Below are 16,545 nucleotides of genomic sequence, written 5' to 3'. Positions count from 1 at the left end.
ACCGAAATCATATCTCGTTGTCATTTGCGTGCTCTTAAATGCCTCTTTATAAACGATGGTGCCTTTGCACTGCAGCCTGTCCGGAAGTTTAGATCTACATGAAAACAGTTGTCACGTAGTCTGGGTCACTTGAAAAGTTTGAAGGCCGGCTTAAAATTGAAGAATGACGAATTTATATGATTAGAAAGGACTCATTATAGAACAAAATTCATGACGTATATCTGTTGCAAAGTGCTCGCTGCTAATCCTTGAGTGCACGCTAGGCTGCCATACTGAGTCTGCGTTCAATCACGTTACGGCGTTCACCCATGACGTTCTCTTTAGTGGGTGCCGCAACTCGGACGCAAACTAAAAGTTAACACCGTTATTTTTGGCTTAAAGGGAAGCTGAAAGCTTTTCCAGAAAAAAATGAGTGAGGAGCCGTACGTCGTGGTTTTCAACCCTCTGAATTCGAATATCGCATCGAAATTGAGCGAAAGAAAGCGCAAACATATTTTATTTTGACGAAAAGTGCAGCAGCAGACACGCCCAGCTCTCGCGCCTCGTTTCCGCCTATGATTGGTCGGGCGCCTCGTGACGTCAACAATGGTGTTCGTCCGGACCGACTGCTGCCGCTACACACGAAGCACGGTGCAAGGCAGTTTGAATGTGTTTTGCTGAGACGGTCATGGAAAATATCGAGAGTTTGCGTTTCTCTGAGGAGTTCGGCGTTAAGTCCAAACTCCACGAGAGTTATTTTGCGCGCGACGGTGACGGGTGACGGCTTCGAGTGACAAAACGGGCAGTCGCTTGAACAGATCGCTCGGTGTTGTCCATCACTTGTAAGGGGTTTATACTTTAGTCCCTACATTTACGAGCCGATTGCGAAGAGCCGGCCTCTCCAAGAAGCAAAAAATGCTGGTGCAAGCACTGCTTTCCACGCGAACGAAGGCGAAGTGTTAGCATCTCCTTGTGTTAGAAATGTTCTTTGGCGCGTATGTTTTTTGCTAAGCTGCATTCAGCGTTCCAGGGAGTACGTTTCCGGGCAAACAACTGTAGCGTTATGTTCCTACATGCCTCCTCGTAGAACGTAAGCGGTGATGTGATCTTCGGCATTTGTGCGCTGCCCCAAAGCTGTCGGCAATCTACACAGACGGTTTAAACGCGGGAAAAGTTTACCGGCTGTTGTAGCACGTATAGTATAGAACCTTCATCAGCGCGCCATCCGCACGCTACCCGTAACCGGCGAATTCCGTCGGCTACGTGAGGTGGTCGGCTTCTCTATGTGTGCGAGAGAAGGGGGAGCTCAGCGTCCTGGCGTGAGCAGGCTTTCCAACACATGAAAACTTTACGCTTGCACTGCGTTATAGTAGCTGCATGCAGGCTGTTTCACAACACACGTGCGAATAGAAAATTCGCGGCGCTTGGCGATGAAACCTCCGTCAAGGGTGGGAGATAAACATGCACCTTCTGCTCAGCGTGGAATTTTTTCTTTACGAGAACCCAAAGCACGCATAGTTGATAAACTTCGCTAGTAATCGTCACGGGAGTGGTTAGAGCACAACACTGTTGTTCTTGAGCGCTTGAAGTTGTTTCCCTTCACCGCAGCCTCCCACTTAGCTGAAAGCTTCTTGTCTTGCAGGAACTAATGGAACATCGGAACATCGTCGCGGCCGCTGGTGTTTGTGCAAGCGTAGGCTGCTTGCACAAGGCGCCAAGCACAACTTGGCGCCTTGGGGAAGGGAGGAGGATATAAAGAAGAAAAAAGAGAGAGCAGAGAGAGAAAGTCGAGGCAATTGCAGAGCCCGGTACCGTGCGGTACCAGTGTAAGCTGTAGCTATGCGGCGCATTTCCAATTTACACGACATCCCCGTGTCCTCCAGGAAAGTAAGTAGGGGCCTGAAGGCGCAGCCATGGTGCCGGCTGGGAAACAGTAGCTTGGATGTCAGGATCGCTGGGAGACCGAGGCGCCGCAATGAGGCGCAGAGAGGAGACTTCTCTTTGGAGAAGGCGGGGCAGGAAGAAAGAATATGGTAGATTGTTTCGGCCTCGCCGCATGCTAAGCAGGCCGATTAATTCGTGTCACGACTGCGTCGGGTCTACCCATTCTCTGCCTCCTTTCCCTCCTCTTAACCATTCTCAACTCAACCAAGTCTAGAGGGAGGATATCTTCCCTCTGGACATGTCCCTTAGTGGATGGTTGGTTGGATGTTGTGAGCGTCCCCCTTGGAACGGAACGGTGGGTGGCGCTACCAAGGTCTTGTTACTTTATTGCCTAATTTCCAACATATGCTTAAAAAACACAAGGACAAAAAGAACCCGATGATTTCCCCTAAACAAAGTTTTTGAACCCCTATTGTGCACTTTGTGTAAGCATCCGTTGTTTGTCATTTCCCCACTTTTCTTCCACGAATGTTCCTATCGCCTCTTACTAAGCTCCATTGCGGACATGTTTCCTTTCCCCCTGCTCTCGCTGAATCCAAAGGCTTCAAGGATGCCAGTAATTCCTAATTCGATTGCTGGGCAGATTTCTTCACATTTTATTAAAACATTCTCTGTCAACTCTCTAGCTTCACCGCAGCAGGCACATGCTCCTTCTTCGTTCTTATATCTCGCTTTATAAATGCGTGTTCTAAGGCATCCTGATCTCGCCTCGAAAACGCCAGAAAGTTTCCTTGAAGTTATCATAAATTGTTTCTTTCCTGATTTCGTTTTTGCCTCTCAAGTGTCTACTCATGGCAGGTTTCCTTTCCATTGCGCCACCTATGAGATTATCTCAGCCTATCCGACTTTCTGGTTGACGTTCTTTGTGACTCTGTTGCTCACAAAACAGGTCGCATACTTGCTGGTAAGCTTGCTAGTTGTTTTTCTTCACTCTTCCAGTATATCTTGGCATGCCCGTTACTGTTTAGCCCTTATAATGGCTTTCTTGATCCTGCATCCACCGTAAGGCAGCCACGAAGTCAAGTTCTTTTGCCTCATTTCTGACCCTGTACGACCCTGTTCAACCTACTATGTGGCCTTGGACGAGCGCTTCACGTAACTGTTTGCACATGTGATAATCGCGTGCGCGTGAATCGTGTCACCTGTAGCTGTCAAGTGACGAGACGCGAGCGTAACTTGAAGCAACACAATTTGGAGGACGCTTAAGCTTCGCCTTTAAGAGTGAACGCGATAGCATTCAGACTGCTGACTGCGTCTCAAGCTTCACGGCAACTCCAGCTTACGTAACCGTAATCTTCTAATCTCATTATAGGGTTTTAATGTACGAAGGCCACTTTTCTGATTATGACGCACGCCGTAGGGGATGACTTCGGAAATTTCGACCAGCTGGGTCGAACTTAACTTGCGCCTATATCTAAGCACACGGGTGCTTTCGCATTTCGCCCCACGATATGCGGCGGCCGCGGCCGGGATTTGATCTCGCGATCTCGTGCTCAGTAGCCCAAGAACATAACCACTGAGCAACCACAGCGGGTAACCGTAATTTTCCCCGGGAAACGCTGGCGCCGAAAGCTATGTAGGAAGGGGAGCTCTCTGGTAGAATTGCGGCCTCTTACTTGGACCTTGATGCGGTGGAGGCAAGCGCCATCTGGAGGTGTTGCAAAGGAACCGGGCGAGCCGCCTAATAGCGGAGGCCATGGCCGGCCTATGACTGGCAGAAACATTGTAAAAGGGGCTTGCGTTCCGACTTTTTCGTAGCAGGATTATCTTTTCTCGTGTATTCAAATTACAGTCTGATGCTATCACGTCTGTACGTTGTGGGTAAGTGTACTTTGCGCTTTTTTGACACATTTTAACTTGAGAAATTCAATTAGTTCAGTAACTTCGTTGCCTTAATTTGAGGGCCTGCGTGGCTGTGTATGCGTGGTTATAAATGCCCACACGATGGTCGATGCTGGAGGCGGGACGTCGAAGCCGGATTTCTCGCGATGCGGGGCCCATAACGCAATCCCGTTAAAAAGTGTTTTGCACTGCTGTTCCGTTCCTTGCGTGTAAGCGTTACCAGTCCAAGTCACATTGAATGCTCGTGTCTGAGTATTTTACAGATAAATAGGAATGGAAGAAAGCCTCCTCATCTTTGTATAGTAATACTTCAGTGTGTAAAAAAAACGTTTGACAAACTTTCTTTATTCTGCTGGCTACGGACTTTTCAGAGTCATGACAGATGCCCTCGTTCATTTCATTACGAAAACTGTGAGCACGGGTGAAAGGAGCTTTAGGAAACGTTTGATTGAGTGATCGATACATGGCTTTAATTAGGGATGAAAGGCATTTCGCGTAAGTTGAGAAAGTGGTAGAAGGATTAGTAGGTTTCTGAATTTGTTCCTGCCTCCCAAACTGCGTCCTAAATGTTCCTTGCCCAAGTAAGGAAGCCTATATTGCTGTTGGGCCACCCTATGACAAATCCAAAAGCTTTCCTACTGTGGCATCCGGTGAATGAGTTAGCGGCCCTTCCTCACGATAAACAACGTCGCAATCGCTTTTATAAATCCATGCTCCACTCATGGATCTGTACACTGGCTTTACTTGACTTCTTACTCCGGTGATGCTCACCCGAGCGTGCACGCCATCGCCTCCACCAAAGAAAGTTTCCATTTAGGGTTGTTCATTAATGTTAAAAGGAGCCTTTTCGCAGCAGACCTTCAGTAACCTTGGGAATGATGGTTACTACGTGCATTTGCATATACTTGCATTCGACTACTTGCATTCGACTACTTGCGACTACTTGCATTCTTGTCCCAATATTTATCACTCTTAATTCATGAAAACTTTCAAACAGTTATATTTTCCTATTTTCAAGGAGGCAGTTACGCTCTGTATACCATAACACTTACATTTAATCATTGCAGATGAATGCATTGTTCATTCAAAGCTTTATTGAAAGTGTTGTATTTGCAAACGCAGTAAAGGCATTTGAAGCCTGAATTGCAAATTTTATGCAAATCTGTGCACTGCGCATCATTCGAATGCGTGCTCAACCTAATTACTTGCAGCTCCTGGAGTCTCTAGCGCCGGAGTACCTTCTAGTAAGTTTTCAAAGAAACTATGGCTTTTAGACACCGACGTCACGTAGTTGCCAGAAGACGTCACGTTTTCGGCAGTTCTATTTAATTTTTTCACGTTAACAAAATTTTAAACAGTCCAGTCGGTGATTTACTGACTCATAAATAAAAAAGGTACTTAACGAACATCCCTCTTTTTCTTTATTGCAGCCGCGGAGCGAACAGTTCTTATGGGTGCCCTCAAACCTTTATATATGTGCGGCATTCGTTCCTTAGCTTTCGAAAACACACTTTTTTTTTGGAACGTCGAAGGTAGTTTCTAGAATACACTTCATTCTTTCATAGCTTCTTCAATTTAGGGAACCGTGAAAGGCTTTTAATGTAATTTCAGTTAGTGACCCTAGTAAAAGAAAGTTACATACTTTTATCCTTAAAACGGCACTTTCATTGCGACTTTGCTAACGTAGATGTTTGTTTCCCTTTGAAGAGAAAGCTCTGGAAGTTTCTAAATGTGTAATCGAGGCAGCCATTAGCTTGCTTGACCTGCTCTGCACTATCAGTGTAAGTTCACATATTTTATAATAAAATGCACCATGCAAAATATTTCATATGCCTACATACCGTTTACCTCACCTTTTCATAGGCCAAGAATGTAAGGTAGTATTTTACTACACGCCGCTGCGGCGTAGTAGCTTTGCGTTGCGCTGCTAAGCCCGAAGGTGCCAGATTAAATCCCGGCAATGGCGGCCGGATTTTATGCCGGGATACATAGGCATAACAGCCTATGTATACCCTGCATTGGCTGCACGTTGAAAAACACCAAGAGATCGATAATAATCCAGAGTCCCCCATTACGGTGTGTCTCACAATCATATCTCGGTTTAGGCCCGTAAAACGCCTGGTTTTAACATAATTGAACAATTGAAAGAGATGCACATGAGGAGTATTTCTGTAGCACTAGAAAAATGGGGAAGCACTATTATAGTGCTCACATGAACATCCTGAAAAAACTCACCGTTTCCTAAGGAACCTGGCGACGTTATGAGCACAAGCAAAATGTAATCGCGTAGAATGTGCATGGCAAGTATCCACGGATGATGCATTTTGCTGGAAATGAAGTAAAAGTATGGCGTATGTAGTTTCATTATAGAGAAACCGACCATAATTGCTTTCCAACCCATATACGTGAAACAGTTTCTTGAATGCCAAATCAGTCGTAATGTTACCAAGTAAATCTCAGTGCTCACGCTCCTGATTAACAAAACAATAAAATAAGCTACTTAAACAGTAAGTGAGGCTATAAAATGCACGCTACCAGAAGCGCAAATGATTAATTTCATTGTGGTCTTTCACTACTTAAAACAGTACCGATGCTATAAAGAAGGCGTAGTAAAGAGGCTCCACAGCAATTGACACTACCGAGTAAAGCGCTTCTACAGTACATGGAGGTAAGAAACTTGGGTGGCGAGTGCAGGTACCCGACATCTTTCACTGCGCAGGCGACGGATCTAGACTTATGTCTCCTCTCTCTTTCCCTCCCGCATCCACTGTCATATTGACTGTGCAAATACATATGAATGAATGCGAAGAAATGAACTGTTTAATAGGAGTACTTTTTTTCGGAAAGCAAATAAACAGTTAGACGATGGAAGGAACGGCAGTACCTATGTTTGTTCTGCGCCTCCGTGTCAGTCCATTTGCAGGGTCCCATACGAAGAATAGCTTTCCCTTGTTTCCCTAAGAACGTTAACCCACGAGGCGAGGGAGCCTTTCCTCGAGTAGAGCCACAAGCCCGCGCAGCACAAGCAGTACAGTCACAGCCTAAGCTGGAAGAGCGGCTTCCTAGCAGCTCCATTTTCGGCAGCACGCTTTAGAGGGCCTCCGCGGCGAAGTCTATTCCCGTCGTGTTCATGAGAATCGTCTGAACTGTCCGCCCGGCTTCGACAGTCAGCTTCGGCTTGTGATGTGTTCTGCACAGTGGTCTGTTGAGTCCCACGTTGCCTGGTTGTACCAACGAGAGTTAGCTAAACTTAAAGCATATGCCATTCAGAGGACTTCTGATGGCCTGCGAGGTTACTTTTCTCAGCCGGAATGACAGCCTCGTCCAGCGGTGCAGTACTTTTAATTTCATTTGATTTTATTACTCTTAGGACCGGTCAGTCGTTACCGACAGGAAAGAGAAAAATGCAATAAAAACAGTAAAGAACAGGAAAGGTTACAGCAGATTACTATGAACAGCATTCTTAAATTTTGCAGGACCATTGAAGGTGACGACAGGGGAGGTCAGGTGATTCCAGTCCGATGCAGTTGTTGAGACGAAGGATTTCAAGTACTGGTGTTTCCGGCACCTTACAACATGTACCTCTAGGTTGTGATCTCTGCGAGACGATATGTGCACCGGAGGAGGAAATAGCGATAACTTTAGGGTGTCGTTTGTGTAACATATTATGAAATGTGCACAGGCGAGATATGCAACGTCGTATGGAAAGATCTGGAAGAATAAGTGTTTTTCTATTCCTGAGACACTAACATGCCGGGAATAATTACACATTATATATCTAGCAGAGGGATTCCGAACTGATTCGAGCGTTGCAATGAGAGGGTTAGTGTAGGGATCCCATAGTGATGCAGTGTACTAAATCTTTGAACGTGCTAGTGTCTTGTACAGCAGCATTTTATATTAACGCGAAAGCGTGAAGGAGCTCGTATCGCAGAAAAGCCGGTGTCGTCGGCGGGGGTGACGGCGTTGGCGGCGTTGGCCGTGAGCGATAAATCTCAGCAGGCACTTCATGAATAAAAAACGACTTGCACGATGGGCTGGGTGGGAATCGAACCAGGGTCTCCGGAGTGTGAGGCGGAGACGTTACCACTGAGCCACGAGTTTTTTTTTCTTTATTGCCGGTCGTTGGCCCGGATAAAAATTACACATTCACAAATAATCAAAAGGCACACTCACAATATATTGAAAACGACCGCAGAACTTGCGCGGCTGCGCTTGTGCTAAAATTCCCTTATCGCCAATCATAATTCCACTCGTGGCAAGCACTCTGGGATGCACTCCAGCAACTTTTGTTCCTCTACAAAGTTCCGTATGCTTTCTTTGAAATACTGGCGAGCCCCTCTTGCATCGAGATCGGCATGCCTTACCGCAATTCTACATTTCCAAATGCTATGCAGGGCCATAAGCATGATCACATCGAATGGGGTACCATCATCACTTTCTATTGGCAAGTAGCGAATCCCATACGTATCTAGGGGGAAATCCTTTTTGATTGTGCGCTGAAGCACATCCCAGAGGAAAACGGCATCCCAACAATGCAGAAAAACATGTTCAATTGTCTCCTCCTGCCTGCAAATTGTACAATGAGTGCCCCAAGGAACAAAGAAACCTCTTTCAGCCAGCCACGGTTTGACAGTCAGCGTTCCGGAGTGCAATTCAAAAAAGAACGTCTTAGCGCCTGACGGTACTAGCATCGCCTTAACGCGCGTCAGAACATTGTGCCCATGGCTAGCTCTGTAGAGAGACCGATATAAAGGCACGGGAAGAACAACATCACACAGGTCCCTGTACAGTTTTTTCCGGTTAACGTCACTCAAATATTGAAGTGAAAAACACGCTGACAAAAACCTGCATGAAGCCACAACTTCACGTAGAAAACCATAAACACCCCCTGGCAAACTGCCCGCTGAGACAACCATTTCGGGCAAGTGTTTGCCCAGGCGAAGTTGGCAGACAGTGTATCAAAACGGTTTTTTTTGCGTCCCTGAAGAAAAAAAAACGGTTGACTACCTGTCTCAAAAACAAATGTGACAACCCAAGTCCTCCATTTCGAACTCGAAGAAACAAATTGGTGCGACTTGATCTCTCCCAAGACGATGCCCACACAAACACTGCGAACACCCCGTGAATTTTCTGGATGTTTACCTTTGAGCAATGCAAGACTTGGAGGGTGTACCAAAGTTTGCTCACTAAAAATATGTTGCAAATTATGGCTCTGGAAAACATAGACCAATTCCAGCCATTCCATTTGCTTACTGTGTCCCGCAGCTTATCCACTTCACTCCTCCAGTACGACTCACTGTCTTTGTAGCACTGAAGGGGAACACCCAAGTATTTCACCGGAGTCGTAATGAAACTCATGTTGGCAAAAGTGTCTGGGACCGCCCGCCAATCCCCGTTCCAGAATCCCAGGCACTTACCCCAGTTTACCGCGCTGCCGCTCACAGCACAAAAACTTTTAACACATTTGACAGCCTGTGTTATACTGTCCAAATCAGTGCAAAACACAGCAATATCGTCTGCATAAGCCAACAGGCGGACTTCAACCTCGTGCAGTTTAAACCCGCGGACACAGTCATTCTCCATGACACTCAAACAAAACGACTCTATATACAAGCAAAACAACAGCGGCGAGAGAGGGCAGCCCTGACGCACCGACCGCTTAACTTGGATTCGCGCTCCCAACGCCTTGTTGACAATGAGCCGCGTCGAGCAGTCCCGGTACGCCATGGCAACCCCCTCTCTAATTATTCTACCCAAATTCACATAATCTAGAATGCACAAAAGAATGTAATGAGGCACCCGGTCAAACGCTTTCTCGAGATCAATTTGGAGCATTGCCACTCGTGCACCCATGGCATCGCAACATTCGAGGATACTGCGTGCTACGTGTATATTTGAGAAGATAGTTCGGCCTTTAATGCCACACGTTTGATGCGGCCCCGCAAGCTTCGCAATGACAGTTTGCAACCTCTTTGCTAAGATTTTCATCATTATCTTATAGTCTCCGTTAGTGAGACAAATTGGGCGGTAAGAAGTTACTCTTCGCAATGCAACGGGATCTTCTGACTTGGGTATAAGAATAGTGTGGGAAGATGAGAAGGACGGGGGTAGTACTTTGAGCTGGAATGCTTCGTTATATACATGCGCTAAGGCTGGTGAGATCGCACCTTCGAAATATTTATAAAAGGCTGAGGTTAGACCATCAGGGCCAGGGGACTTCCCCGGATGCATACTTTCAACAGCACTTTTCACTTCCTCTTCCGAAATTGGTTCCTCCAATGTTTCTTTCGTACTTTCATCTAGCCTTGGCATCAACGACAAAAAGTCCTTTTTAAAACGATCAATGTCGACTGCGCAGTAAGTGAATAAACCACTGTAGTGCTCGAAAAAAGCACGCTCGATATCTTCTGCTGCGTCGCTAACTTTTCCGCAATATTCGATTTTCGCTGTCTGATTGCGGCGCGCATGCCACTTTTCTGAGCCTAACGCTCTTTTCTACGGTACATCTCCCATTATCAGCCTTTCAGCCCTTGCCCGCACCAAAGCACCGCGGTATCTTTCGATATCGAACTGTTCTATTTTATGTTTCAGTGCGCGAATATCGTCCATGAACATGCCGGGCATCCTACATTCCTCACTGATCAATTTTTCTAAATTTCTGCGCATCTGTTTTTCCTCTGCTCCCTTTTCTCTGCATATAGCGCTGGCACGCTCTAAAGCCTTGATTTTAACCGCCTGCTTGAAGTTCTCCCATTTTTCACCAGATGTCGTGTTATCAACAGCATTCATTTCTTCAACTTGCTTCGTTACATCCGCTGTAAACATTTCGTCGCTTAGTAATTTCGAATTAAATTTCCATAGTAGCCACTCGAAGCCATTTTTCTTTTCTTTCGTGCTTGCTACTAAAAAGCTGACCAAACAGTGATCACTGAATGAAAGTGCGCTCACGTGGTACTCCTTACAAAGGGGTATCAAATCAAGGCTCACATACACTCTGTCAAGACGGGCGTGGCTGGCTGCCTGAAAGCGGGTGTACTGCGTAGTCCTCCCACCACCGAGACACTCAGCAACGTCTTCCAAACCATCGTCCCTTATCATATCGCTTAGGGCAATGGTGCTTGCATCCTTGTACGGTCGGGCGCTAGTTTTATCACGGGCTGAAAGAACACAGTTAAAATCACCGGCAATAATGAGGAGCCTATTACACTGGGTATACTGTTTTAGCTGATCGAAAAATCTGCGTCTTTCGTCAGCGACAGTCGGCGCGTATAAACAAATAACACGTCATTCCAATGACGATAATAAAAAATCTAAGACAATAAGCCGACCTGACGGGCATGACGTCACAGCTTCTACTTTTGCTCCAAGACTATGTCGGATGAACAAAGCGCACCCGGAAGAAGTTCCCACAGCATGGCTCACTATAACACAGTATCGAGCTAAGAATTGACGCACCATGCCCCCGGTTTCGTCGTCGCCCTCAACTTTCGTCTCCTGTACTGCTAGAATGTCCAGGACATGTTCGCTAACTAGTCGATAGAGTTGACTTTGCTTCCTCCTTGAGGCAAGCACACGTACGTTTAAAGTGGCCACGCGAAATCACCTATCCATAGACATCATTGCGAGGTGGTGAGAACCCGGGGACATGACGCTCACCTCACTACTGCGCTTTTTTTCCTGGGTGTCTTGTCACGGTGCAGTCCTCAGGGAGGCAAAGGCGGCGTTTCCGCAGCCTTGCGCTCCGTCGAAGTGTTCGGCCGAAGCCGATGGGAAAGACGCCGCACGGGAGTCGTTTTCGCAGGCGGCTCGTCCGTTGGAAGGGCGCTGGGCCCCTTCTCCTTTTCGCCTGCTTCGTGGGGCCGCTTTGCGGTCGCACTGGCACTGTCGCTATCGATGCCTGTCATCGGCACTGCCTCGGGAGTAGTCTCTACAGCTCCGCCGGAAAAAGTGTGGCCGGTACTACTTGGAGCAGCTTTCCTACTCAGGTCCTCCACAGCTTCATGCAGAAGCCCGGCTTCGGGCTTCCCTGGAGCTTCAAGGAGGGCGTCCTGTGGAGTGTTCGGGGTACCCTCTTGAGTAGTCGGGTTTCGGCACACTCCTGCTGTTTCCTCGGAGTCTGCCTCATCCATAAGGTGGTCCAATGCATCGTTTGCCTGGACTGGTCCGGTCACGCTGGCGTACGTCTTTGGGCAATCCGCGTCCTCATGGCCGAAGCGGCGACAACGACTGCAGCGAGGTACTTTGCAGTCCCGACGTATGTGCCCGGTGCTCTTGCAGCGCAGACAGAGCGGAGCGCGGCCTGGAACAACGACGAGAGTCAGCTCTCCGGCTATCTTGAGCTGGTGTGGAATGTCGTCGACTTTGACGTCACCATGCAATTGCAGTCCAACTGAGCGAGTCGTCGAGCCCTTTTCAGTGACGCCTTGCACACGCCACTTCTCCCGCGTCACCTCCAACACTTTCCCGTAGGGTGTCAGGGCCACACGAATGTCTTCGTCGGTCACGCCGTGCAGCAACCAGTGTAGCTTTAAGCGAACCTCTCGGTTGTTCGGATCGATGAGCAAACATAGGCGATCTTTTACCTGCACGTTGACAGCGGTGAGCAATTTCTGAGCGGCGTCGGCACTCGTCATTGTTACAGCCCACACGTGGTTCATCTGATACGCCCCCAACGCCAAAACGTCGGGGAGCGCACTTAGATTGGCCAAAGTGTCCCGGTAGTCTTCGACACGGTAGGGCCGAGCTCTTGGGTCGCCGTGCATGAAAACGGTGTTCGCGACGATGCGTCCGGATGGCAGATTGGGCAGAATAACCTGATAATCTTCGGCAGTAGAAGCGAAAAACCTGTTACCGCGGCCCGCCTGGGCCGCCGAAACCGCTCCATGGGAGCAAGCCATCCCGCGTCCGTTTCGCTTGAAAGCCGGAGGTGGAATGCGACTGAGCCACGAGTTCGACGCTTCAAAGCGGTACAAAAGCGCCTCTAGTGAACGCGGTGTTGCCTTAGAAACGAGCTCTTTCTAAGGCTCAGGCATGCGTCGCTTGCTCAGGCGCACATTTCGTTGTCGCGCCGAACGCTGCGTTGCTCGACGATCACCGCGTCCGATGCGGGGCGCGTAGTTGCTGCGCCGTAGCCCATTGTCTTACACCCCTTGGCGGGTCCACGGGAACGCTGTCGCGTACCGCTCTTGAAGGTGAAGCTTAAGCGTCCTCCAATTTTTTTAAAGAGATAGGGGCAAGAGAAATGTTGCGACGAATGAAACTAAGCCTGCAGTTGGCTTCGTTAGTAATATATTCAATGTGCGCCTTCCACGACAGATCATCTGTTATTTGAACACCGAGGTACTTATGCTTGCTAACTCGGGTCAGTGCGGTGTCATTAAGGGGGTATGAGCTCGTATGGATATGTTTAGTTATGCGTACAATTTCCATTTATTCGCATTTGTTAACGTTTAGATTCGTAAGCCGAGTATTACAATAAGTTACAGTATTGTTCAGATCACATTGAAAAGGCCACAAATCACTTCGGTTAGTAACTTCTCTGTATGAAAAACAATCATCAGCGAAAAGTATTAGTTTGGAAGTAATTGAACAGGGAAGATCATTAATATAGTTAAGAAAAAGAAGCGGTCCTATATTGATCTTTGAACAGGGCCAGATGTTACGGGGGAAATAGCAGAGTCATGATCATTAGCGTTTACAAATTGGTGCCGATTACCTAAGAAACACTCTATCCACTTTAGCGCAGCACTATCAATAATTAGCTTGCTCAGCTCATAAAGTAACAGTTGATGTTACGCGGAGTTGAAAGCCTTTGCGAAGTCGATAAATATACAATCAATAAGAGAAAAATGGTCCGAAACGGAAATTAAGTCTTTAGTGAATGCAATTAATTGAGTTTCGCGAGAATGAGGATTGCGAGAATCATGCTGTGAATCTGTAAAAAAGGAATGAGATTCCAAATAATGAACAAGGTGTTAATAAATAATATGTTCAAGACGGAATTGATGTTAAGAAGAAAGGTCTGTAGTTATTGTGATTACTAACGTCGCCAGACTTGTCGACACGAACCACCTTGACAATCCTGCAATCGTCAGGCAGGGATGCGCTACGCAGGGACTGTGTGAAAATTTGAGAAAACACCAGGGATGAATATAAACATGTACAAATCAGAAACATATAGTTGATGCCGTCGATGCCAGCAGCTTATGCAAGCTTTCCTTTATGAATAAGCTTTGCAACCCCTTCACCACTAATAGTAATTGGTTCCATGTGTTCCATTCGTGAACTACCTCATCGGGTAAGGTAGGTAGCACAGCATTGGAAAACGATGAGAAAAATTTATTATTTATAACAATGCAAATCTGTGAGCTGTAACTGAGACCCAATTTCTGGAACGAAGTCGAATATCGTTTCAGAAGCGTAGACGGTTGGGGCAGTTGATGCATCATGTAATGTCGAGCGGAAATAAGATCAGGAAGACACGGAGTGGACAGGACAGACACTCACTTACAAGTGAAGTTTAGATAAAGGTTTTCCAAGGAGAGGAGAGTAGCCCATGCACAGTCAAAAGCCGTAAAAAAGCGCAAGCATAATTACATGCAAAAAATATTAACTCCGAAGGAGATATCTAAGTTCTTTATCCATCAAGGCAAATGACATGACACTGACACGTGGCAGATTGTGCGTACATTTGGCCAGCCTCAATAACTGCTGGTAATAATGGCGTTCCAAAATTTCTGTTGGCTGGAAGCAAGCAAATGAGGCCGAGTGTCATAATAAAATATATTCTTAGCACGCTGTAAGGCTTGCATGCACTGTGACGCAATAGTGAGATACTGGTGCCACTCATCAGCAATTCGACCATGATCTAGTTGCTGAGAGATCCGTTTTTTTTTTGTTTAGCTAGCGCTTTACCGATACGTTAAACCACGGTCCTTGTCTAGAAGAATTCACGCGAAGAAGGAGAATTAATTCGTTTGTAAGTTTCTTCACTTTAGTTTTAAATACACGCCAATTATCATGGATGGAATGCGTCCAGAACTGCGGAAAGAAGGTGCCAGTGAAGCACTTTAACTCTGCATTAATGCTTTCAAAACCGGCCTTGTTCTAGGTTCTTAGTAACTTATATAGCCTAGAAGAGCAAAGGGAGTGTGACGGCATAGTTAGATGAATTACATTGTGGCCACTGAGGCCCTGAAAAAAGCTAACTTAAGATATGATTACGGGTGAAGTGGTTAGCACAACAAGATTGAGTGTACTGGCAGTTCTCTGGGCAACACGGGTCGGTTGTTTTATAATTTTTACAAGGTTGAACGTGAAACACAAGTTAATGAATGCAGAACATTCAGATGAAGCTGGTAAGACATGATAGAAGGGACTGTTTCATGGAATTGCGGAAACGTTGAAATCACCAAAGACGTAAAGGGGAGCCATCGGAAACATAGAAAGGACCATATTTATGACGTCATGCAGGTCGTCGCAGAATGAACCATGCGAGCTAACTGGTAGGTAATATGCGCAAAATACGACGTCCTTCTGATTCAAGCGAATACAAGTGCAAACAAATTCATGTGAATTGTTCACAGGCGAGTTATAGCAAGCGATTTCATCTGATAGGGCAATCAGAATGCCGCAACCTACACGCTCGCATTGATCACAACTGTAAATATTATGTTTTTTTTTCACAGGTGAAAAGTTCCCGAGAGTGAAATTATCCGGATGACCACGTCTCGGTCAGGATAATCACATCGGCAGGGCACGTTTAGGCTAAAGATGACAGTGAAGTTCGTTTACTTCAAATGCTCCTGATATTAGTAAAAAGAATCGAGTAATCTGGACTACGTAATACCTGAGCGGTCACATGTTGCAATGCCGAACCGGAAAATGCAGTTCATATAGTCGAAGTTGAAGAGACATATCCAGAGGCGCGTGCATTTGGTGCCTCTACTTCGCACACGGCATCAGTCTCGATAGAATGTACATAAAATTCATTGTTAACGTACAGCCTGTTGTACCGCAAGTTATATTTGTGGCCACTTACAATACCATAGCGCATGACCTTTCTTCGCGAGAGTCTAGTTGCTCTGCAAAAGTCCTCCTGTATAGACACGCTAGTGTTCAGTTTTGATTTAGGAGCCTTAATGCTACCTTTAACTTCGAACAACGCGAACTTCACAGCGATAGGTCGGCATTTGTTTAAAAGGGAAGTTCCAAGGCGATGTGCGCTTGCGATGCCTTCATAGGACATTCCAGGAAAAAGCTCAGAAGACACGTACGTGCCTTCTGCTCAGACTTCGCCCATATTTCATCTGCTGCATCACTAACACCGTAAAATATTATCTTTTCGAGACTGATCTTCATATTCGCCAATGCGTGTCCGAAGCTGAAAACTTTCTTCAAGAGCAGCCTTGGGCACAAGGTTTTGGACGTTAGTCCTATCCGGAAATGCTGTAGAACCACTCGTATTTGCTTCGAGAGCTGACAGTCGATCTAATGCAACTGACACCGTTTCCTCGAGCTGCTTTTGCCCGGTTTCTAGCCCTTCTTGACCGGCCTCAAGCTCTCTCTGGCTGGCCTATACCTCGCTCAAGGTTACCACGACCTCCGCAAGGCGCAATTCCATGGTCCTTGTAAGGTAATTTATTGCACTCGTATACTCATTAGTGGCGCCTTCATTATTATTAAAGCAAGGGTTAAGTGGAAGCTTTAGCTCGGGCCGAAATCCGACGCGGCCTATTCAAATACACGTAGAAGGCAAGAACGTTTTTCTCAACTCCT

The 16,545-nt window shown here is 46.6% G+C and overlaps 1 protein-coding gene across 1 annotated transcript in view; it reads right to left on the bottom strand.

The window, feature by feature from the left end:
* LOC142574778 (uncharacterized) overlaps window positions 1-6,089 on the bottom strand; it is a 70,099-nt gene extending 64,010 nt beyond the window's left edge. The window contains exon 1 of the mRNA XM_075683792.1: window positions 6,001-6,089. Coding sequence (XP_075539907.1) covers window positions 6,001-6,088 — 88 coding nt within the window. The 5' untranslated portion in view covers window position 6,089. The remainder of the gene's footprint in view (window positions 1-6,000) is intronic.
* Between the last annotated feature and the right edge of the window lie 10,456 nt (window positions 6,090-16,545).

The sequence above is a fragment of the Dermacentor variabilis genome, chromosome 3 (genome assembly GCF_050947875.1).
Source record: "Dermacentor variabilis isolate Ectoservices chromosome 3, ASM5094787v1, whole genome shotgun sequence".
Classification (NCBI taxonomy): domain Eukaryota; kingdom Metazoa; phylum Arthropoda; class Arachnida; order Ixodida; family Ixodidae; genus Dermacentor; species Dermacentor variabilis.
Note: the sequence above shows the minus strand (reverse complement) of the source record. Positions and strands in the feature narration are given on the sequence as shown.